Below are 26,172 nucleotides of genomic sequence, written 5' to 3'. Positions count from 1 at the left end.
GTCGCATATAGATGACATATTGCCGCTGAACAAGTGGATTGGGGATTCTTGTCGCATATAGATGACAGATTGCCGCTGAACAAGTGGATTGGGGATTCTTGTCGCATATAGATGACAGGTTGCCGCTAAACAAGTGGATTGGGGATTCTTGTCGCATATAGATGACAGATTGCCGCTGAACAAGTGGATTGGGGATTCTTATCGCATATAGATGACATATTGCCGCTGAACAAGTGGATAAGGATTCTTGTCACATATATTTATCTTACGCTGTTTAGTAGGACTTATCATTTAACAATATATTGTTTTTCAAATAAATAAAAAAGGGAAAATACATAATCAGAAATTATACAGATCAGACGACTGTTCGGCTCTCTAAAGTTCTAGGACTGCGATAACATTTTTCCTAAATAGATTTTACTATAAATATGTGTTTAAAGACATAAACAAAATTGTAAAGGCCTCACTGCGACTTTGATGCCTCGTTCACACGTACATTTAATTCGAATTGAATTCGAATCGAATGCGAATCGAATTCGCTAATCGCGTTCACACACTCTTCTTTTTTAATTCGAATTGATTCGAATTGGCTAAATCGCATTATCCAATTCGGATTAGAAATGCGTTTTTGTTAATACGAATTAAAAGTTAACGTCGTTCGGACAGTAAAGCAAATTTGACGCGCATTCAATTCGAATTAGAATTTACGTTTGGACGTAAAACGTTTCGAATGCGAATTAAACTATAATTCGAATTAGTTAATGCGAATCGAATTCGAATTACGTGTGAACGCAGCATGAGATGGAAGAAGAGCAATAAAAGACACTCCCTTTGCATTTTTTGCATTTTTTTTTTGTCATGTGTGTGTAGTGATTTTGTGTCATGAATTGCTACACGATATCCTTTCATTTTCTTTATACAAGATAGTGTAAGCAGTTTTTATTGTAGATGTGGCATGTATATGATTTTAAAGTCAAGTACATGCATATGAAAAATAAAAGATAACTGTTTCGAATAAAAGTTACAAAAGGAAGTCTTTCTTTGGTTTTAAAAACATTTCCTCGGTGCTCACACTTTTGTTGAATATATCCTTTAAATGACATCTAAAGGATCAGTGTTTGATGTACACACGTTAAACGCATACTTTTTGTACTTAAGGATCTTCGTTACTCTGCTTCAAAATGACAGGACTTTTATAAATTAATAGTTTATAGATAACGGAACTAATAAAGCAGAAAATAATGAAGGGTCCGTGTCCTTGTTTTCGAGATATAAGCCATTGAAAATTAAGCGGGACATGATTCTCTTTAGATTTTCATACATTGAACATTGGCACCTATTTTCTTTTAAAAACTATAATAACAAAATAACAAGGATTTTATATAAGATTTTCAAATGTGGCTTTTTAAACTATTTGTAATAAAATGAAGAAAAGAAAAGTAGGGTTTAGCGAGCAAAATTTGTACTTGCACTACATGAATTAAACCAGAGGATTCCGAATATCTGACACAAAGTCAAAAACAAGAGGAGCAAACATCCTTGGTATTAGTGTTGGTACTGTATCTGTCATGATACGACCGTCCAGTCTAGGAAATACAGATATACATGTATGCTTGTACTGTATCTGTCATGATACGACCGTCCAGTCTAGGAAATACAGATATACATTTATGCTTGTACTGTATCTGTCATGATACGACCGTCCAGTCTAGGAAATACAGATATACATGTATGCGTGAACTGTATCTGTTATGATACGACCGTCCAGTCTAGGAAATACAGATATACATGTATGCTTGTACTGTATACGTATCTGTCAAGATACGACCGTCCAGTCTAGGAAATACAGATATACATGTATGCTTGTACTGTATCTGTCATGATACGACCGTCCAGTCTAGGAAATACAGATAAATGCTTATGCATTTCATTTTGCTTTTTGAATATTTGTGACTGTAAGCCAATAAAGCTTATTACGTTAATATTTTCATTGAATTATTAAAGAACTTCTTACAAAATGTGCTATAATTTATTTAACACATTCAATCATGCTACAAAATATTAGAAGATACATAATATTGTTTTACATAACAACGACTTAAAGTATCACAATGTATTTATAATGTTTGAATCAAAGAATGAAAAATAACATGCCAGTGTATAGGAATATTATAAATTTTATTTTGTAACTGTTTTACATAATAAGAAGAGCAATTATTGTTGACAGTATTGCGACCAGTTTCCAGAGTCCAAAAACAGAGACGTACAATCGCTGTTATAATCTAAAAAAGTAGAAAAAAATATATATTTTCCTCAAAACCTGACATGGAGCTATATTATCAAGATAACTTCGTATAATTTACACATGCAGTCAGTACTACTATATGATATTTTTATCTGGACCCAGACAGATTAAGAAATTACATTTATACTATTGGAAGATAATGAGTACATGTAGTATGATGAAAGGAGATAACTATCCACCAGATACCAAATGGCTTAGATGCAAGGAACTATACTTATATAAATAATGATTAAAATTCATACCATATACTAAGCCATAAAAGGTCCCAACATGACAAAATATAAACCAGTTCATACGAAAAAACTAACGGCATGTACAATACAATAAAACAAAAACAAAATATGAAAGCTACTACCACTGAATTACGGACTTCTGACTTTGGACATTCATAAACGGAATGTGGCGATGTTAAACATGTAACTTCACTTGTTAGATCAGGCCTTGCGGTCATAAAACTTTCGAGCACGATTATCTTACTCAGACTCAGAAATCAACTAATCAAAGTACTGGATTTGATGTTTCGAGCACAAATTTTGTACTCCCGAGTACTGAGTAAAGTTTTATGACCGAAGGACCAGAGCTTAAGACGATGATTCAGTGATATTTTCAACTAATTTACCAAAAATCTATATTATCAATTAAAGATATATTGAAAGTAAAAACAAGAATGTCATCAATTTTCTAGAATTTTTTTCTCATAAATTGGGCGTATCACACAATGAAACGCTACCAACGTCAGTTATGCAGATGGATACATCTATATCTATGAAAAACCTCTGAACACTATTATAACTGCCGTGAGAATTCCAATAAGACTCCAGTTGAGGCGCATTTGAGTGTAACCACTTCCCATGCCTAAAATGATATATAAAAAAATAACTAAACAGGGTTCATACTGAGAACAAATGACTATTGGTTGATAAGACGTGAAAGATTTGCAAATCGGGTCTATCAAATTGTATCAAGTTTCATGTATATTAAGATTTTTTCAAAGACATTAAGCAAATTTAGAAAAATAAACAATTTCAGTCTTTAAAACTAGAATAACCAATGCTATCAAATTGTCGCGGTGAAATTTCTGCTCATTTATAACATTTGAGGGGCATCGGTGGCCAAGTGATCTTAGTAGTCCAACTACTGTATTACTATAGCTACCCTGTAATCACTGAGGATATAAGCTCGATTCCCGCATGTGGCAGGTTCGTTTGACTCCAATCTTAATTGACTAGGTATGTCAGATCCCTGCCGAAGGTCGATGGTTCTCTCCGTGCACTCCAGCTTCCTCCACCAATAAAAACTGACCACAAAGAAATAGCAAATAGTGATGAAAGTGGCGTTAAAAACCAACCATAAATCAATCAATTATGATTTTGAATGAATATGTGTGAATATTGTGCCTACCATTCAGTTCATGCGAAACAGTTGTAAAAAGGCTGTGCACTGAATGATTCTTCTATCCCTGATGCATGTTATTGTTGTAAGTGAATATCGTTTTGTTAATTCTTAGATGTGGTCGTTTAATATGTGCCTGTCCCAAGTCAGGAACCTTTGATTCTGTGGTTGTTTCTCATATTTTATTTAGTGAATTGTTATTTCATAAATCAGGTCGTTGTTTTTCCTTAAAAAAAGACAAAAAGACATACAGTTATTCAGAAAATATTTCAAATATAACAAAAAAAAAAAGGCATGTGTAAGTCAACAACCTACACCCGGCAAGTCCAAAGAATAATGACACGGAACTGATTTTAGTTATTTTTAAGACACTTTTTTTTTTCCTTCTCATCATTTTAATGATATTTTTACACAGACCGAAGCAAGTGGGATACACAGCCATTCTGTAATTAACATTTTCACATCTTTTTTGACACTATGTCATAATTTCTATGTTTAATTTTGGCATCACTTGCTAATGTTATTTATTGTTATAACCTATATGAACTGATTTTGTATAAGTTTCATTCGAATTCTTAATACTGTCGTTTTTTTGCATTGATGGTCTATTTTTATTATGTGTTGCTGTGTCTCAGTCTTATAAATGATAACATGAATATAACACATATCAATTTTAATACAACTTGTCATTTTCAAAACAGATTCCATCAGTTAGTTTGGTTTTCTTAACATTTTTTGTCTGTTTCAACAAGTTTTGTGGTTTTAAGTTCTTCAGTAATCGATAAGAACTATAATCCCGAAAAAAAAATGTCGGCTGATGTTTGTGGTTTGTTCTTTTGTTGTGCTGTGACCACTGTCCCAGGTTGGGTAGGGTTGACTGCTTACGTACATGTTTGGCCCCGCTACATTCTTTGTGAGCATGTCCCAGGTCAATAGCCTGTGGTTCAGTGATTGTCATGTTTGTTTTTCGTAGATTGGTTTGTTTTGAATTAGGCCGTTTGTTTTCTCAGTTGAATTGTTTCCTGTTTTTCATGGTAGGGCCTTTGGTAGCCGACTGTGCGGTATGGGTTCTTCTCATTGTTGAAGGTCGTGTCGTTGTCTATGGTTGCTTACATCCACTTTGTTTGAACTTTGGTGAATGGTTGTCTCATTGACGGTCGTGCCACATCTCCTTACTTTTATATAGTAGTATAATATTTGTCATTATTCATACAGCTCTTTTATTTTCATATATAATATACATTAACCACTTTGACAGGTGGCAAGTTTATAAATATAAGTATATCTTAAAAGTTAAAGTTATACGTACTTTGTGAAATTTCGCCTGAAATATATGAATATATTCATCAAATTGTTTTAAAAAAAGTTTTGAGGATACTTGCTATAATTTGTTGTCTTGTTTTTTTTTTTCTCATTCTATACTAAGCATAAATTTTATGAACGGTAAAAAAGAGGCGAAAGATACCAAAGGGACATTCAAACTCATAAGTCGAAAATAAACTGACAACGCCATGGCAAAAAAAGAAAAAGACCGAAAGACCAACAACAGCATACAAAACATAACACAATAAACCAAAGACTGAGCGATACGAACACCACCAAAAACCGAGGGTGATCTCAGGTGATCCGGAAGGGTAAACATATATAAAGCACCGTGTTTTATGTGAAATTGATACATTTTCAAACATTTTGATTTACCTTAAACTTCTAAATTTAAATGTTAAGAAAATTTAAATGGTATACTTTTTCTATATCTTTTTTTGTCATAATAACGATATTTTAAGTACCAATAGAACTAGAAGTTATCCACCCTTAACAAAACAGAATTGTGTGCCATGAAGTCTACATACAGGAAGTAAAATTAATTTAATAAGCAATTTTATTCTAATCTTATTTATCTTTACCTCTGGTTGGACACCCAACTGTTTCACACGAGGATGTGTCTGTTTCATTCCCAATGCAATACCTTCCACCATTTGTCGGTACAGGGTTTGTACAATTTCTCTCCTTTGACAATATCTCTCCGTCACAGCTCTCTGGACAATCACTCCATGATGACCACGATGTCCATTCTCCTAACACTGAAATAAATTATCAGATAATACTACATGATAAATGAATATTTGGATTGAAGAGTCATGTAATTAAGGAGTCCGAAGATTTTTCAATATTTGGGATTTTTATTTCTTAATTTTGCTCCCTCTTTTGTTCATCTTAGATTTTGATTTAAAAAAAAATCAATTCGTTTACTTCACTAGTAATTCAAAGATGTGTAAACAGTGAAAAATTATACCTATAGAGACTGGCATTTCAATGTGTTTGGGATGGAAATGAATAACCAGGACTAAACAAAAAATGTCTTGCCTAAGACTGGATGAGAAAGACCTTTCTGCTCTACTAAATGCAGGAAATGGTTGTGTACAAAATAGAAAATAAATACATAAGCTGACATAGCAACAGGTGAAAATCAATATTCCGTCGCAAAAACAATCTATGAAAATTGAAGAAAAAACTATGATGTTCTTCAGTGAACATAAAACATGTGGGTTTTTTTTTCTAAATCATTAAACATGAGAATCTTTCAAAAAGTGAAGATATCTAATAATATATATTTTTTCTATTCTTTGTTTAAAACTACTTTGTCTTTTTCTGAGATTAGTTCTATCAAAACTTTTGATTTTTCAACCCTGTATACCACCATTCCCCATGTGAAATTGAAAAATCGCTTGAAAGAAATAATCCACAATGCCTTTCATCATAAAAATGGTAGCATACGCTATAAATTTATTACTTTGGGATATCATAAGGCATATTTTGTTAATAGTGAACAAAAGGGTAAAACATGCTACACAGAAGAACAAGTGATCAGTATGCTGGAGTTTCTTATCGACAACATATTTGTTGAATTTGGAGGTAGACTTTTTCAACAAATTGTCGGCATTCCTATGGGAACGAACTGTGCGCCTCTCCTTGCCGACCTCTTCTTATTTTCATATGAATCGGAGTTCCTTCAGACACTTGTCAAAAACAAGAAGATCAAAGAAGCCAGATTATTTAATTTCACTTTTAGATATATTGATGATGTTCTTTCCATTAACAATCCGAACTTTTCTGATTGGGTTCCATTAATATATCCCCCAGAACTAGAAATTAAAGAAACAACAGACACGGCTTCCTCCGCCTCATTTTTAGACTTATATCTCGAATTTGACATACACAGTCATCTCAGTACCAGAATCTATGACAAACGAGACGATTTTAATTTTAAAATTATAAATTTCCCCCACCTTAGTAGCAATATACCAACTTCACCTGCATATGGGATATACATTTCCCAACTTATTCGATATTCAAGAGCTTGCAGCTCTTACTCAGACTTTGTAAAACGTCACCAGTGTCTGAGCAGAAAGTTGATGAACCAGGGGTATGTCAAAGAACGTCTCGTCCTTTTTCTAAAAAAGTTCATCGGAAGGTACCAAGACCTTGTTGATAAATATTCCGTATCAACTTCACAAACAATACATGATGGTCTTGAAGTATAGATTCTGCATACTGACGTTGTTTATCATCTTAACAACGTGTAATATTGTTCTTTCATTTGTCTTTGTTCTATTATTAATATTACTTTTACTGTTTGGTTTGTTTTCTGTGATATCCATTTGACGTGGCTAGGTACTTATACATCCCGTCAATGTGTTTGTATTATCTTTAATTTTTACTGGTGTGTTTTGTATATGCGACTTTTTGTGTTTCTGTGGTTCTTATAACGTGACTCTGTACTTTAAAAGATCCCGTCATTATGTTATTGTTCTATTATATGTCATTATGTTATTGTTCTATTATAAATTTGAAAATACTTTGAACGACAAACGACAAATTTATTTTACTCGCGTAGTGGTATTTACCATATGTGGATTCTTAAGGGTTCTGAAGAACTTCTGGACAATTATAAATCTCGGTCTATTTCTGAAATTAATTCTAACATAACTTTTGATTTTTTAACCCTGTATACCAACATTCCCCATGTGAAATTATAAAATTGTTTTGAATAGACATTGAATGACAAACTTTTTTCTTATGTGACGTTTACATTTTCTGACGTCAGACACGCGAAGCAATGAATGTGGGTCTTAATTTGATAGATGCTTTTGTGCTTTTTTTGTAAATAATTGTTTGTTTTGATATTGTAACACAGTGATGACTGCTGTACCCATATTTTGACTATTTTATTTATAATGTCTGTTTTGTTCACGCATCGTTGTAAATATAACGAAATTTGATAAGACTGTCGTACAAGTGAGAGGTTTAGCGCTATAAAACCAGGTTCAATCCACCATTTTCTACATTTGAAAATGCCTGTACCAAGTCAGGAATATGACAGTTGTTGTCCATTCGTTTGATGTGTTTTGTCATTTGATTTTGCCATGTGATTAGGGACTTTCCGATTGAATTTTCCTCGGAGTTCAGTATTTTTGTGATTTTACTTTTTGATTATATTAAAGAAAAATAATTTTTGATAATTTTAATAATAAGCTTATGAAAGAAAAAAAAAATGTTATAATGGTGCATTTGTTTAATTTTGTAACCTTGCTCTTTAATGTGTTATCTTACGGGATGGGTTTTGCTCATTGTTAAAGGTTGTACGGTGACCTGTAGTTGTTTACATCCAAATTCTTGCTCTAGGTTGGATTTTTGTTTCATTGACAATCATACCACGGTTCCTACTCTTCATATAAGATAAATTGAAAGAATAATATTTTGACATTTACCTGGACATTTGGCTGTGTGACATGACATGCACTCTGTATTATTTCCCATACATTCGTTGCCATTGTTTTCTGGAATAGGGTTTGAGCAGAACCGTGTTCTGTTGATATTTTCATCTTTACAGGTTTCTGGACACTCGGTCCAAGGTGTCCAATTTGCCCAGTTTCCATCAACTGTCAAAATATGTAAATATTAATCGATGATTACCATGCAGACTCACTTTAATTCTATTCAGTTTGTCCATCTGAATTTATTACCAGTTTTAGTAAACATCATCATCATATCTCTAGATAGATCGGTCTCGATAATTGTTATAAAAGTGCATCAAGGGGAAACACATTTAAATAAAAAGGAGACTTTGGTCATCATGATCAACATATTCATTATTTCTTTTGTAGATATTGTTAACCTTAAGTACGTTCTTACTATTAACTACTTACTTTAACAAAACCACTGTTTTATGTTTATCTTACCTGGACATTTTGCTGTGTAACATGACATTATTTCCGAGTTGCTTCCTTCACAAGACTTTCCGTCGTTTTCTGGAGAAGGATTTTTACAGGATCTAGTCCTAATAAGGTCCTCATCACTACAAGTATTTGGACATTCACTCCAGACTGACCATTCTGTCCATCCACCATCAACTTTTATGTAAAATATATTTAGATAATTTGTATTATGCATTTAGAACGAGTTGCTCCCGATCACCTAGTGGCAATTAGGTCACACACAAATTTTGTCTTTAAGCATAAATGGAGATGAACAGTTTATTGAGTGCTCCGTACAAAAACTGTGGTACTAGTATTATGTCATCTTGTTTCCATCGTATGAATTTAATTCTGTCATGTGAGCTCTTCTCTACATTTGAAGAACGTATATCATACTGTTCATATTGGGCAAGATAATTTACTAGAAACTTTAATGAGTTGTATAACATGTACATAGTTTTTAAGTTGATGAATAGATAGACTATACAATCATGGTAACATATAAAGATAGTAAAGCTACAAAGTAAGTAAAGACAGATGTTATACATTCTGTCGTTACGTACATATGTATTTCTATTTGACATTGTTCAAGGTCATGCTTTTTCAGACTGTTTATGATGACTTTACAATATCCGTTTGAGAACAAATTTAAATGTCGACATCGGCGACTAAAACATATTAATCAGCAAAAACCAAATTTGATAATATCGAATCGACATCGGCACCAAGAGGAAATGAATACATAGTAAACTGATATAAAAAAATCAAATCCAAACTTGAGATGAACACTATTCCTCTCTTGATCTCTACACTGGACTAAGTTTTATAATCAATGATTAATATAGGTAAAGTGGGCCATCATGTTGATACATTGACTGCATCGTTTCTCAGACATACTTCATAAAATTATGCATTATTCAATGTAATAATATGGTCTTGTCATAACATTGACTACTGTTAATAAAAGCAATGCAACTTATTCAAGGATGCTGTAGTAAAAAATGAATAGTAACTTCACAAACAAGTAATCGCTATATAGTTGGTAATTACCTGGACATTGTGCTGTGTGGCACGACATGAACTCTTTATCAATTCCTTGGCAATCTGTCCCATCGTTTGCAGGAGCCGGATTTGAGCAGGATCTGGTACGATTTAAAATTTCATCATTGCACGTTTCCGGACAGTTTGTCCATGGTGACCAAGCTGTCCATTCTCCATTCACTGTTTGAAAAATAATATCAACATGACTTTATAAGAGCGTACGGCGTTTGGTCTCACCCCAACTTAACCCGTCACATATCAATCCCACTTATGAATGTCCATAATAACATTAACAGTACTAATTTTTCTGCACCAGCTGCGCATTTTTGACAATAAATGTCCCTTAAATGATGCTCGATGCCAAAATTTAAAACAATCTAAAGCGTATCAAACAAATAAAGAGCTATAAAACCAAACAAAGACAGAAATTCTAGCCAAAACTAGACAAGGACTCAAAGGTTTGCATTTAAGTTATTATTATCTTTTCGATCAAGTTTCCGGATTGTTCACCCTTGACTTGGCATATATGGCTGGAAATCCTTACCCATCAACGACCATTGTCTTAATTTTAAATCCAAGTGATTTTTCCTTTTTCACTCCCATATTTGCAATTTTTTGCTGCATTGGTTATGTGAAATTAAATTAGTCAGGTTTATTTTAATTCGTAGATTTCTGTATTATTAAATAATTAGCCCATGTTAATTTGAAGTTTCAGAGTATCATTTTTCTATCGATATGAATACGGTTCTATGTAAAACTAAATTTAAGCTGATTGTAAATACGATATACTAGCATACGTGAAAAATAAAGTTACATGACCTATAGAAATGCATTCCTATTGCAGTTGCAATGAGGTCCCAACTGATTTTGTTTTCGTCGGGAATTAATTCAGGCCATCACACCTTTAATTCTCATTAGTTTGGTCATTGAATCAAGGATTGTATTTCAAATATTTATGTTGCAAAACTAATTTAGGACAATGATATAGGTGGATTTTTATAATAAGTCATGAAAGAAATGATTGTATTTAAAAGAAACGTTAAATTAAACAAGCGTTGTACAGTGTTCAGTTCTTTGGTAATTAATATTCAAATGGCATTTGGTTTGAGCGTTCCCTATAAAAGTATATCCCGAAAAGTGCTTCGGACGTAAGAAATTAATAAAGTGTTATTTTGATAAAGAAAAACAATATAATGATGTTTTATCGCTGGTAAAGACTTTAATGACATTCAGATAGCAACAAGCACGTATCAGTAACAAGTAGCATCACATTATATAAAGGACGTTGTGCTTCCGAGTATCTCTCTCTCTCTCTCTCTCTCTCTCTCTCTCTCTCTCTCTCTCTCTCTCTCGTGTATGTCTTCTGTCTGTGTGTGTGTCTGTCCGTTGTAACATATCATGTTTTTCATTAAAATCATCTGCTTCCAAATATGTGAAATATTATCAAAACATAAAAAGATGTACAATTATTGCTAATGATATAACTATCCACCAGAGACCAAATGAAGTAGATGTAAAAACTCATAACAGATACCAGGCTTATATTTTTGTACGCCAGACAGACGTTTTCATCTACATATGACTCATCAGTGACGCTCAAATTAAAGACCAAATGAAACATGAAGTCGATAAGTAACAAATATGGAAAATTCTGAAAAAGGAGTGCCAAGTAGGGCTTAGGCAATCTATACCTAGGAAAGGAAGCTATAGTGTTTCGAATAATTCATATTTTTTATCAACAGTAAATTTGCAAAAAAGTAATATATCAATGATATTTCATGTCGACTCAAAAATGCTATTTCTGGTACTGTCATATTTCATCTCATTGTTATTATTATTATCATTTTTTGTTATTTTTGTTGTTCTTATTTGCTTTTGATGATATTATTTTTCATGAAGATAAATGTCTGACCTGGACATTTTGCCTTGTAACACGACATCACGTCTGAGTTGCTTCCTTCGCAATCTTTCCCGTTGTTTTCAGGGGAAGGGTTGGTACAAGATCTACTCCTAATTAGATCCTCACCACTACAGGTAACTGGGCAGTCACTCCATGGGGACCATTCTGTCCATTCGCCATTCACTATTAAAAAAACATATGTACATATTATCATTAATTGCTATTTGTATTTTATAAATTCATTTATTCATTTTTGAATATTTTTAACCATTGACTGGAAGCGAACTGTTGTTTTTTTAGGATATATTTTCAGTATTTGATGGTTTCGACTTTGATAAGATAGAAATCTTCTTAATCATGCGTATTGAGGATTTTCATTGAACCCCAAAATCGATGCAACAGTTTTCCCACTATATTCTTCAGGTATTATTAAGATAATGAAATATAAGGGTGTTAAATATAGAATTTTCCTAAAACTAGAACGATGAACTGATGGAATTGATTGATTGACGTTCAGTACTTCATTTGTATTTAGGGCGAGACTTTGGATTCCATACATATGTTTTGAGGTCATTAAATTCATTTGAAATTAGCAGATAATTGCATTTATCAATTTCAACTGCAAAATAAAAACATAGTCTTTAATAAAGAATGTAGTAGAAAAAACCTTCCGGCCATCTATATGTTACAATGGAAAGTGTATAGCTGTAAAGCCAATTGAAAATAAAATACTTAGTCATAGGATACGCTGTTGGCTACTATCACAAAATCTTTACATTCTTGCCAAAAATAGCCAGTGTTTATACCTTTATTATGTTTAAAGCCTCTAAACATCAGAAATGTGTTCTACTCAAATTCTCATAGAAATCTTCTTTTAAAACGAGTTCATCAACTGAATGCTTTTGATTCAAATTCATTTTAGTCGGACAAACATTAATTTTATTGGTTTAACCAAACAAATTTGTTTTTAAAAGATTTTAAGTGAAATGTAATGCACCTGGACATCCCTGAATACTGCAGGACTGTGACTTAGAATCTTCTCCGATACAATCAAGTCCTCCGTGCGCAGGTTCAGGATTATTACATCGACGGGAGGAGTGATGGATTCCACCCCCACATGAGACTGAACAGGTTCCAAAGGGATCCCAATCGCTCCATACACCATTTACTAAAAAACGAAATAAGCATATAAAACACGTAAGTTGAGACAAAACACATTCTAATAGTTCAATAAAGCAAAGGAAATTAGAAAAACAGGGTCACAATAACATAAATCAAATTCAAGAATGTAGAATTTACTAATAGTTAGAATATTCATTCATTGTACATCGAAAATTAGATTTACCAGGGCATGGATCAGTGTTACATGACCTTGACTGTGATGATAATCCACTGCATGTTACACCAGTTCCAACGGGTTGTGGATTCGTACAAGTCCGTCCACTAGATTGAGTTCCCCCTCCACATTCAACAGAACAGGTCTCCCAACTGGACCAGTCGGTCCAACCACCGTTGACTGTAAAAGCAATAAAAGAACCCAATAAAAACCAATAAAATTGAGAATGGAAATGGGGAATATGTCAAAGAGACAACAACCCGACCCGACAACAACCCGACCAATGCATGGTATGATTAAAGTATACACAAAGTAAATAAACTAAAACGATAAAATATAATTAGCAGATGTGTAAAATTTAGTTGAATTGCATTCAAACTTTGCAAGTTTGTAAGAAACTCATTTGAATAGACCGGTTTTTCTAAGAATTTGAACGTTTTGTATTTTTTTCTACAACGAGTATTTGCATGACGAGAATTACTGTCTGGATATTGTTAGTAGAACCTTTAAAAAAAGAAAATCGAAGTATTCGTGATGTTAACAATCTTCTGGAAATATGCATAGCAGATAAACATGTTTTATAGCATCAATTATTTCATCTTCTTACAGGTGAATATGTTTATTAATCAAAGGAAACAGGCACTAGATAAATATAAAATCTACATTATATTTTGTGACCGTTATTCGTACAAATTCCCATAAAGAAAACTAAAATCAAAGGCATAAATTTTATATGATTGTATCTTGAAGTTTTCCCTTTTGAATTGTTTTAAATTGTTCATCTGGGGTCGTTTGTAGCTTACTTTATGGTATGAATTTTTTTCATTGCGACCTATAATTGCTTTTATCCATGTGATTTTAATTCTGTCAGACTGATGTATAGATGTATCATTAGAAGTCATTCCACATTTGCTAATTTTTATTTTTATTTTTTTATCTTAAATTTATTTTCAAGGTCTGTTTATTTATGTCTGCATCTTTTATTATTTCTAATCCATACATACGATGAACATTAACATATAATTTCTTACTATTTTGACATCTGTCACCGAAGTAATTTCCGGTACAGCTACAAGTGCCAGATGACCCGGATACAACACAACTTCCACCATTTTGACAATTTACACCATCACATGGTTGTATACCTGGACAAAAAAAACAAGCAGTTATGGTACTGTACTCACATGGTTCAAAGTCGCTATTCGCAACTCAAGCAATGGAATACTATACTTTTACAATATTTAAGGTGGTACATAACACTACAGGGAGATAACTCTGTAAAAATCAGCTGAACGTTTTAATCACGTTCTATTGTTAAGGAAATATTAAGCTTCTCAATGATCAAAAATAGTGTTTGTCAAACTGCTATATATCCAATGAAACCATTCCGATGAAGTTTGTGGTTCAAGATTTTTGAAATTTTTTTATTTTTGTTAAAGGTTCAAAGTTAATATTTTGTCCATATCTTATGAAAATTAAACGAGCCAAATTATTTTAATCAAGGTGTTTGGTACCACCTTAAATGCTTATTAGAGGGGGTTTTAGTACATATACGTTTTATGTTAAAACGAAATATCATAATTCAATGTTTTCTTTTAATTGATGACTTTATTGGTACAACTTACATGGTTCACATGCAAAATTTCTTTATGGAAAATCTAAGTTTTTAAACCTTTTACTATTTAATAATATACATACTAAAAGGTAATCCAAGTGCCGCTCTGCTGTTTGACATATAATGTGACGTCATGAATCCACCACATCCACCCATGTGCATTTCCCAGTCAAAGTAGAAATCAGTATCCATATAGTTGTTCACTGGCAGCACTGTAGAGTCATCCATCCAACCCGTCATGAAACTATTAGAATCGCCCAGCCGTCCAGGTGATGCATTGTTCGGATTATAATAAAATGTGATATAACTGTTCGGATTGGCATCACAATTTGTGAAAGTGAAGTCTTTACCTCCTGCGCGGTATCCTTGTGTTCCATAGTTTCTTACTAAACTCTCAGGTAAAAAGCCAAGAAATAAGTACGGTTGTAAAGCTGCGTTCGGGCTTTGTGGTCCTTGATAGGAAGTATGGGTGTTGTAGCCAAAATATAAAGTTGACGAACTTTGGAAAGAAGACAAATTTTCGACGATAACCTCTCTTTGTTCGCCATTGCTATGTCTGAGGCGGATTTTGGCAAAATCTCTTGTGGTGAACAACAAACTCATATCTACAGTTGAACTGTGGGATGCCTTAGAGATGTACGTGTAGCCATAGCTACTTTCAAATGAACAATAAACGTTTATTGCGTTTCCATTGTGATGGATGACGTAATTTCCATTTGAGTTCCGATTGTCGGCCAAGTATATGTCTTTGCAAGAATCTATCCGAAACAAAGATTTCAAAAATAAGATTATTATCATTTACTTATAATTACATATTTTTATGAAAGTATTTGAATCCGTCTTTTCAATATTCTTTGAAAGTTTCTATCTAATCATAGCTGTAAATACTATTAGATTAATATGTAAATTCACATAGTTTTATAGTTTGTATAAGGTAAAATAACAAAAATACCGAACTCCTAGGAAAATTATAAACGGAAAGTCCCTAAGCAAATGGCAAAATCAAAAGCTCAAACACATCAAACGAATGGATAACAACTATATGTTACACTATTTTTTCAGTTGCAAACCATGTTTTCTTTGTCCATGAAACTATGATAATTTGTCATTTATAGTAATTTTCTTAGCATTTGTCATCATATATTTATTTACGTGTTTATATTTTGTTTGTGGTGTCCTGGTGTGCTGTCGTAAATTTATGGGAGGTGTTTGTTGTTATTCTGCGGTAATACGTTGTATTGTACTATTATATTATTTATTTATGTATTTCTCTGTGCTGAGTGTTCTTGCCTTTGTTTGTACTGTATTCCTGTCACGTAGTGTTGTCATTTTAGCGGTATTTTTTACATTGCCATATAAACAGGAGGTATGGCTAGCAATAAAACCAAGTTCAACCCACTATTTTTTCTTAAAAAAACCTGTCCCAAGTTAGGAATATGGCAGTTGTTATCTACAGTCCGTTTCTATGTATGTTGACGTTTGCTTTTGTAGTAGTTCAGAGTTTTTGTTGTTCCGTTGTTTTCCTCTTATAGTTGATGTCTTTCCCTTGGTTTTAGTTTGTTACCCGGATTTGTTTTTCCTTAATCGAATTATGACTATTGAACAGCGGTATACTACTGTTATCTTTATTTATGCCTTTTTAAAGAATGTATTCTATGATTCATAATCAGCCATATTAACTGTTTCTGTTGTGATATTATGTAATAGATACTTTCTGTACCTATTAAGTTATTTTGAACCACGCACGTGGCAGGTTCATGCGACTCCAATCTTAATTGACTAGGATTGTCAGTTTTCCTACCGAAAGTCGGTGGTTTTCTCCGGGCATTCAGGTTCCCTCTACCATTAAAACTGGCCACGACGAAAAAGCCATTGTGTTGAAAGTGGTGTGTTCAACACCAAAAATCAATCAATTGCGGCTGTCATTGGAAGATCTCTTTTGGGTCAAATTGTAGACGTTTATGTATTACATATTGATGATTTAAGATCATATGTATACAGCAAAAACTTAAGTATTTTTGTTTGTATTAAACTATATTTTAGAAAGATCAAACTTCAGTGATAGAACATTATGTTTTCGGTAGTCTGTAAATGACATTTTAACCACTGGTTTTTGAAGTTTTTTTTTTGTGCAGACTTACTTCAAGTACCATTTCATATAGTGTAACAAGAAGATTATATTGATCATGCTGTCAACAAATGGTATGAACGCCATGCATTTATTTTAAAATATTTATTCTTTCACCACGTGTTATCTAAACTTACTGTATGCACTGGTTTTGTAAATCAGACAAACTACAGCTAAATATATGAACCACAACTTCGATTTCATTTTGTAACGTTAGCTCTCAACTTTACTCCCTGGAATAGACATAAACCACAAAAGATTTATTTAGACAGAACATATTTTATCCACATAAATAATTTATATAGATAAAGTTGCATGCATGATAAGAATGATAGTTTGTTTATGTGCTGATTTGGTCAATATGTCGAGTTGGGGAAACGAAGAAGCTTCCCAATGAAAGGAAACTAAAACAAGAAGTAGATGTAGTAGTATTATAAACTAAACGAGAGTATAAATGGCGTGGGTATAAAAGGTCACCATGGGGACTTCAACAATGAGTCAAACCCGTACTGTGTGATATGACCACGCAAAATTTAGATAAATATTTCAAATCAAATCAAACGCATTTGTTTCAAATATTTAAAAACAAAAGTTGTAGTTTAATGTCGCCATTACTGTCATCGTCATTAGCATCTGTTTCTCTTAACATTTACGAGGGATGCTTTGATATTGTACACCTTTTAAATTATTTACTCTCTAAACTGCCTCTTGAATTAAAATTGAAATTAGCAAACTCATAAAAGAGTCAAAGATTTGATTTTATAAAATCAAAAACCTGAAGTGTCAAAAACACACAACGTATTCTTATTTTTATATTAATATGTCATTACCCTCTCAGAATTCAAGTCAAGGACTGGAGCAGAGTGTTACCAAGGTATCACTCAGTTTCAAGACGGAAATTTTACATAAAATGTAAAAAAGCATTAATGTCTTTTAATAATTTTTTGAAGTGACAAGATATTAATTTGACCATATCAAAAAATATGCATGCATATTGGTAATACTTTTCGATTATTCAACTTTCAAATTTAGGGTTCCCAAAAATAAAAATAAAAACAGTTCGTATTTGATATGTTTTCCCAAAGACTTACACGAGTAATAAAGAAAGTATGTGTCTTACCTTGGTTTGTTCAAGTGTACGTGTAAGTCAAAGTCAAAGATTGATTAATATAAATCCTAAATCCAAATTGTCATCAAACACAGAATAGAACGACAATGAAATATTATTATAATACTAGCTTGAGTCAAATTTTGGTAAAAGAAAACTATATTTTCCTTCCATTTGGAATGAGGAGTAACAAAGGAAATTATTCATATCAATTTGAATATAATAATATAAGGAGCAATTAGTTAAAAATAAAAAATAAAAACATATTAATAAAAATGTATAAATATATATAGTGAAAAAACAAATTAATGAACGTATGAAATGGTCAGTAATAACTTAAATGGAACACTTACGAATAGGACTTCTTTCTTATGGACTAAATGAGAAATTTTGTTTTCCCTTTAATTAATGAAACAATATTTGAATGTCAAAATAACCATTTTTGTAAGTGGTAAATGTTAATATATGAAAGGTATTTTGACCAAGAAAAAAAACCCCACCAATGTACTTTTTATCTGATACCACTAAAATTGTCTTTATCTTTCATTTATGGAAAGTTCTTTTTGTGCAATTAACCAGAAGTATTTAAACAGATTGCAATAACATTCGTTAATTATACTTAACCAACTTTTTAGCAATTACAAAGTAAACAAACAGAACACTACCAATTATATTGTATATATTTACTTTCTAATAATACATGCTCCAAACAAAATAACTAATTTAAATTCTCCAACTCTATGGTAAATGAGCCAGAAATATATTAACACAATTATTGAGTTATTCCAAATTAACATTTAAAATAAAAAAAAATCATCTGGTATTTAAAACATTTGAAACAATTACCGAGTGTGACATTCACGATTACATCTAAAGAATAAAAGACCGAAAGTATTACATTATGTTAAACTTTATTTTAGTACTTTTCAATTATAAACTACACTTCTTATCTTTTAAATTAACTCTTTATTACTTTTATTTTTAAACTGCAATAATAGTCATAATGTACCGAAATTGAACTAATATCATGACAGTTGATAATACATGTTACACTAACCAAATAAATTTTAACTGAAATTATGTCGAGGTTAAAAGCATTGAAAAATGTATATTCAAAAGTTTAAGTATTGCTTTTTTAACTCTCATACAACGCTTATAGTATAGTATTGGTTCAAGTTAAAGTCTTGAAAAACACAGTCGTTTTAGTAGTTTACTCAAATGTTAATAGTATAAAATCTGTATTTGTTAAGTCAATTTCTTTTTTTTTTTGTGATTAATAATAAACTGACGAATCAAACCTTTCGAACTGATTTGTATAGATTTTTTACAATGACGTACTGGTATAACAGTGTTGCCGGTTAAATGAAGGGGATGAGCACTCGCAAACATTTCGAATCCCGCCATATTCTTAAAAAGGCTTTCCAAAGTTAGGTGCCAGTCGACCAGTCGTTGTCATTGGATGCCGTCTGTCAGAATTAGTTTTCGTGTACTGGTATTAGCTTAAACCAGGTCGTAAGTTTTATATTCTGTTGATTTGCATTTTGTTATCTGAAACCATTTTATTTACTTTACGCTACAGATCTTGTCCATTGTTCAAAGCCGCCTGGTAACCTGCAATTGTTCACATCTTTCACCTTTAGTCTTGGGTTGAAGTTTGTCACAAATTACACAATATCTTTTTTCCCCTTACAATGAATAGATGTAATGATTGAACTTTTTCCTCATATAAAAATATAAATCAGATACTAAACTATACACCAATTCCTAATTACTAGTCAAATGTGTAGTATTTTGAATATGATATATCTACAATATGCACTAGATTGATTGATTGATTGATTGTCGGTTGCTTAACGTCTAGTGGTTTATGCACTAGACATTAGACATGCAAGACTATTAAGTCTTAGATGCATGATTTTTTTTATTAGTTGTTAGTGGCTTTGAACTAGCTGTCAGTAATTGCGAGTACTCTCAGATCTGTACTTAGTGTCTTTTTGTTGTTTGGATGTACAAGTACCCGGCCACGTCCACTTGTATTTGTAGTATATGTATTTTTATCCATCTGACGAGTTAAGCCTCTTTCAACTGATTTTTATAGTTCGTTCTTATGTTGTACTGTTACACCCCTGTCCAAGGTTATTGGGGGGGGGGGGGGGGGGGGCTGGGGTTGGGATCCCGCTAACATATTTAACCCCGCCACATTCTGTATGTATGTGCCTGTCCCAAGTCAGGAGCCTGTAATTCAGTGGTTGTCGTTTGTTTATGTGTTACATATTTGTTTTTCGTTCATGTTTTGTACATAAATTAGGCCGTTAGTTTTCTCGTTTGAATTGTTTTACATTGTCATTTCGGGGCCTTTTATAGCTGACTGTGTGGTATGGGCTTTGCTCATTGTTGAAGGTCGTACGGTGACCTATAGTTGTTAATTTCTGTGTCATTTGGTCTCTTGTGTAGAGTTGTCTCATTGGCAATCATACCACATCTTCTTTTTTATATTATTCAATGGACATTTTTTATTTTTAGGCAAACTCAATATGGGTATGATACGGTTTTTCTCACTGATGAATTATTATTATGTTTCACTCCAAGTGACATTTCATTTTATTATACAGATACTCATTGGGACTTTTCTGTTCCGAAATTAATCATTTGTACAACAAATTGATGAAAAGAACATTTCGGATAGAAATATTTAATCTAATTCAGTGTACTTTTCCTGTTTGGATATAAATTTTTCTAAACGAACTTTTTGGGGTGTGCTGTAGATAAATCTTATAAAAAACGGGGATCGTTATAAAAATATCAAATATGAATTTAAGAAAATGTGGGTTCAGTGAACAAGTAGACAAACACAATTGTGCAAAACATATGTTTGGCGGTCCAAATTTAGTTTTCACCAATAAATGAGTGCTAGAGTCTTCTGCAGACTGTAAACGAATATTCATAGATTCTAGGACAATTGTTACTGCTAATATGAAAGAGATGAAGTGTATTTCGTACTATTTGGTTCAGAATTCTTTCAATGCAGGATCGATAGTACATCACATTGTATTTGTTGATTGTCACCAAACAGTTTCCACATGAACAACAGCTACTAAATTCACCTTTTTTGCTAAATATGCTTGCCCTCAAAAAGGTAGGCAAATTAACAATAAGTCTTTTCGACTCAATTGGCCGAAACGATAGATTGCCATTAACAACGTGGAGCAGAAATAGTGCAATGAAACAGACTAACATAGAGACATCTTAAAAAAATTTTCATGTGTTTTTTTTTTACGTGAAAAGGATGTTTCACTCAGCCGACACAAGCAAGAGATTCTAAGGCCTGCTGAAAAAAGGGCATATGTTTGGACTTATATATCCCACACAAGCAATTTATTCCCAATAAAAAGCCTTGGGATTGTTGTCGCATCTCTTTAGCTTAAGCTGTTTTAATAAAATAATCATTAAATAAATTTTTATTAAAATACTTTTTGGACATCAATAATTTTAAGGAATGCATCGACAGGGCAAACGTCTCCTGCTCATCATACATCATTCAAGTGGCACATATGGGGGAGATTAAAATAACAAAAATAACGAACTCCAAGTAAAATTCAAAACGGAAAATCCTCCATCAAATGGCAGAATCTAAACCTCAAACACATCAAACGAATGGAAAGGACACAATCAGTATATAAATTTCTGTTCTGTAAAGATATATGATTTAAAAGTTATTTTTTCTAAGTTGGTTTTACTATAACTAAATTTTATAGACTTAAAAAAGAGTGACGAAAGATACCAGAGGGACAGTCAAACTCATAGATCGAAAACAAACTGACAACGCCATGGCCAAAAATAAAAAGACAAACAGACAAATAATAGTACAGATGACATAGTAAATATGCAGGAGGTCTCATATTGACTTTGAGATGAAGAAGAGCAATACAAGGCTTCAATATGATTTTACTTCGTCGCGACTGTGTGAGTCATTATTTGCAACATCACTTTTTCTGTCTTTCTAGCAACCGTCATTTCTCAGGAATAAAAATACATGCTTGTGAATTTCATTGCACTTTTTTATTTTTGTGATTGTGAGCTTATAAAATCAGATACGTAAATATTCTCCTTGTAATTATTATAGAAGGACTTATAATAATTATTATCAAGATGTATTTGTGCGATGTCTAATCACTTGAAATAACTTATCCAATAAGAGTAACACGACCGTTGTTGCATGTGGAACAGGATTTGCTTACCCTTTCCGGAGCAGCACCTGAGATCTTACCCGTTTTGTGGTGGGATTTCCTGTTACTTAGTCTTTAATTTTCTATGCTTAGTTAGATGTACTGTTTTTGTCTTTAAGTCGTTTTCGTTTTTAGCAATGGCGTTTCAGTTTGTTTTCGATTTATGAGCCTAAAATTCTCTTTTGTATCTTTAGCTTCTGTTTCACAAAAATAGTTCAACACAATCATGCTGAAAAATTGTTGAATATATATAGTATTATTTTTCATAACAACGACTTAATGTGAAACAGTTTATTCTTAATTTTTAATACAAAGAATACAAGAAAGCATGAAAGTGTATAAGATAGAAATATTTTGATCAAATTTTAATTTCGTAACTGTTTTACATTATAAGAACGGCAAACAGTGTCGACAGTACTGCAACTAGTTTCCAATTTCCAAGCAGAGTCGTACAATCGCTGTTAAAATCTAAAAAATAAATAAAACTAATAATATTTAAAATCTTAAAACCCGACATGGAGCCAAATTGTCATGAAAAAGAGGGACGAAAGATACCAGAGGGACATGTTGTCATGAAAAAAAGGGGCGAAAGATACCAGAGGGACATGTTGTAATGAAACATTCGAATGATTTGCACATGCATTATGTACTGTTATATGTCTACTTGATCCAAGTAAATAACTGCTTAAATTGTATGAGCAACACAACTGGTGTCACTTGTGAAGCAGGATATGTGTGCCCTTACGGAGCACCTGAGATCAAGCCCGGTGTTTGGTGGGATTCGTATTGCTATATCTTTTTTTCAATGTTGTGTTTTGTGAACTGTTTTGTCTTTTCGTCATTTTTCTTTTTTTTATTGCGATAGCATTGCCAGTTTGTTTCGAATTATGACCTTGAATATACCTTTTATATCTTGCATGTCTCTCTTATGAAGAAATAAAAGTAATACTATTTGAAGATTCAGAATACATAATGTACTTGCATGTTGTATAAAACTGTGATGATCTAATAAGTGTTAAAACTCTCATTATAATGTGTCATATATTTTATTATTTTGGTGTGGGTTTTTGTTTCTGTTGTTTGTATTAAATGTACCTCATATTTGTTTTACACATTGATCATTGAAATCGTAATCCAACACTTTACATTACTTACCAGGTTCTAGTTGTACTTCAGCTGAAAAAAAAACAAATAAAAAATATAGTTTGTGTGATGGTTATTACTGGAAGAAGATCATCGTCTTGGATGTATGCATTCAAGATTATTCCTGTTTTTTGTCTTTCTTGTCTAATTATAATTAGATACTAAAAATATTGCGATATAAACTTAACCTCCATTATGGGAAAATGTTTTTAAATATACGTGCTGCAATTATCAGAGATCAGTTTCTAAATGTCTATTGAAATATTCATTAGATGATCTATGATCAAAACCAAATAGAGATGACATAGTTTCCTGGAATTAGGTCTAGATATAATAAATGGTATTCAAACCTGTTGCAATAGTTGTCGTTTTCACTTGTTCCCCGGAGGAAGATAAAGACACTCCATCGGTTTTTGAGGTATTTGATCTTTCTGTTGAGTCTGTAGGATCTAAACGAGGATCCCTGGTGGTCGATGTTGCTGACATTCCTCGAGTTGGTCCAGTAGGACCTGAATGAGGATCCCTGGTGGTCGATTGGTCCGACATACCACGAGTTGGTCCTGTCGGATCTAAATGAGGATCCCTGGTGGTCGATTGTCCCGACATTTCTCGAGTTGGTCCAGTAATACCTGCATGGGGATCCCTGGTGGTCGATTGTCCCGACATTTCTCGAGTTGGTCGTCCTGTCGGATCCAAATGAGGATCTCTGGTGGTCGATTGTCCCGACATTCCTCCAGTTGGTCCTGTCGGATCCAAATGAGGATCTCTGGTGGTCGAGTGTTCCGACATTTCTCGTGTTGGTCCTGTCGGATGTACAGGCAGATCTTTGGTGGTCGAGTGTTCCGACATTCGACGAGTCGGTCCTGTCTGATTTAAATTAGGGTCTCTGGTTGTCGAGTGTTCCGACATTCCTAGTGTTGGTACTGTCGGATCCAAATGAGGATCTCTGGTGGTCGATTGTCCCAACATTTCTCGAGTTTGTCCTGTCGGATCCAAATGAAGATCTCCGGTAGTCGAGTGTTCCGACATTTCTCGTGTTGGACCTGTTGGATGTACAGGCAGATCTCTGGTGGTCGAGTGTTCCGACATTCGACGAGTCGGTCCTGTCTGATTTAAATGAGGGTCTCTGGTAGTCGAGTGTTCCGATATACCACGAGTTGGTCCTGTCTGATTGAAATGAGGATCTCTGGTGGTCGATTGTTCAGAAAGTCCTCGAGATGGCCCTGTCGGAATGAAATACGGATCTCCGGTGGTCGATTGCTCCGACTTTGCTCGAGATGGTTCTGTCGGATCTAAATAATGATCCCTGGTGGTCGATTGCTCCGACTTTCCTCGACTTGGTTCTGTCGGATCTATATAAGGATCCCTAGTGGTCGATTGTTTCGACATACCAAGAGTTGGTCCTGTCTGATTGAAATGAGGATCTCTGGTGGTCGAGTGTTCCGACATTTCTCGTGTTGGTCCTGTCGGATGTACAGGCAGATCTCTGGTGGTCGAGTGTTCCGACATTCGACGAGTCGGTCCTGTCTGATTTAAATGAGGGTCTCTGGTGGTCGAGTTATCCGATATACCACGAGTTGGTTCTGTCTGATCTATATAAGGATCCCTAGAGGTCGATTGTTCCGACATACCACGAGTTGGTCCTGTCTGATTTAAATGAGGATCTCTGGTGGTCGAGTGTTCCGACATTCCATGAGTTGGTTCTGTCGGATCTATATAAGGATCCCTAGCGGTCGATTGTTCCGACATACCACGAGTTGGTCCTGTCTGATTGAAATGAGGATCTCTGGTGGTCGATTGTTTCGACATACCAAGAGTTGGTCCTGTCTGATTAAAATGGGAATCTCTGGTGGTCGAGTGTTCCGACATTCCTCGAGATGGCCCAGTGGGACTTACATAAGAATCTCTTGAAGTAAGTGTAGGCGACAATCCATTAGTTGTTGAGGCATGCATTCCAGTAGGATCTACATAGGGATCCCTGGTACTTGATGGTTGCATTCGATTTGATGTTGTGTAATTTATTGTTTTAATTGTAGTAATGTGAACTGAAATATAAATGCATTTACTTAGATAGTACTTTGATTATAACAGCTATAGGCTTTCCTTTTATTAAAAACAGACAATACAAAATTAAACCTCATTTCTGTTGTGTTTCTAAGAAATGTTGTTGCATTAAAAATACAGTTGCACGTTAAAACAGATAATAAAGGGGACTCATATAATTTTTGTAACTTCATTTTTGATAACAGCGTGTGCAATACTGTTGTTGAATAAAAAAAAATGTATTCGTAATTACATTTAAGATAGTACTATGATCTTTTTCATAAATAATGTGTTTATATTAATTCTTTTTATCACGGGTATAAAAACACACATTTATGTTCTCTCTATACAAAAGGAGATAATACCTAATCGTAAAAATAAAAGCTAATTTGTGCAACTGTTATGAATGGGAAGTAAAACATACTTGTGTCACAATATCTCTAAACTTGTACAACTGTTATGAATAGGAGTAATACACGCTTTTGTCACAATGTCATTTCTGTATAGTTTTAAGATCTGCAACACTTCATTGAACTATAAATCATAGAAGCCTGCATCACGCACCTTGTTCATTTATAGCTGACAATCATTATCATATTTCATATTTGGTTATTTAAATGTCCTAATATTTATTAATATTTGAAAGAAAAAAATTAGAAGTTTGTTCAGTAAAGGACTTT

The 26,172-nt window shown here is 33.3% G+C and overlaps 2 protein-coding genes across 3 annotated transcripts; both read right to left on the bottom strand.

Annotated features, from left to right (window-relative positions):
- Nucleotides 1–2,161: 2,161 nt before the first annotated feature.
- On the bottom strand, nucleotides 2,162–17,208 carry LOC127719408 (coadhesin-like). Its single transcript, XM_052225511.1, has 12 exons — nucleotides 17,110–17,208; nucleotides 14,928–15,602; nucleotides 14,261–14,374; nucleotides 13,239–13,409; nucleotides 12,891–13,061; nucleotides 11,906–12,076; nucleotides 10,003–10,173; nucleotides 8,938–9,108; nucleotides 8,467–8,637; nucleotides 5,602–5,778; nucleotides 5,007–5,021; nucleotides 2,162–3,160 (listed from the first exon to the last, which is right to left on the bottom strand). Exons 1-12 carry the CDS (start codon nucleotides 17,174–17,176, stop codon nucleotides 3,069–3,071), a joined length of 2,166 nt encoding a protein of 721 aa, XP_052081471.1. The 5' UTR covers nucleotides 17,177–17,208; the 3' UTR covers nucleotides 2,162–3,068.
- A 5,425-nt stretch (nucleotides 17,209–22,633) lies between these two features.
- On the bottom strand, nucleotides 22,634–25,325 carry LOC127719410 (eukaryotic translation initiation factor 3 subunit A-like). 2 transcript variants are annotated; one of them, XM_052225514.1, is made up of 4 exons: nucleotides 24,079–25,325; nucleotides 23,800–23,958; nucleotides 23,462–23,482; nucleotides 22,634–22,774 (listed from the first exon to the last, which is right to left on the bottom strand). In XM_052225514.1, exons 1-4 carry the CDS (start codon nucleotides 25,316–25,318, stop codon nucleotides 22,689–22,691), a joined length of 1,506 nt encoding a protein of 501 aa, XP_052081474.1. In that variant the 5' UTR covers nucleotides 25,319–25,325; the 3' UTR covers nucleotides 22,634–22,688. The 2 variants fall into 2 exon arrangements, with proteins under 2 accessions (XP_052081474.1, XP_052081473.1); XM_052225513.1 differs by having other exon boundaries at nucleotides 23,800–25,325.
- Between the last annotated feature and the right edge of the window lie 847 nt (nucleotides 25,326–26,172).

This window comes from Mytilus californianus, unplaced genomic scaffold (genome assembly GCF_021869535.1).
Source record: "Mytilus californianus isolate M0D057914Y unplaced genomic scaffold, xbMytCali1.0.p SCAF_11, whole genome shotgun sequence".
Classification (NCBI taxonomy): domain Eukaryota; kingdom Metazoa; phylum Mollusca; class Bivalvia; order Mytilida; family Mytilidae; genus Mytilus; species Mytilus californianus.
This window is presented reverse-complemented; position numbering and strand designations above follow the sequence as displayed.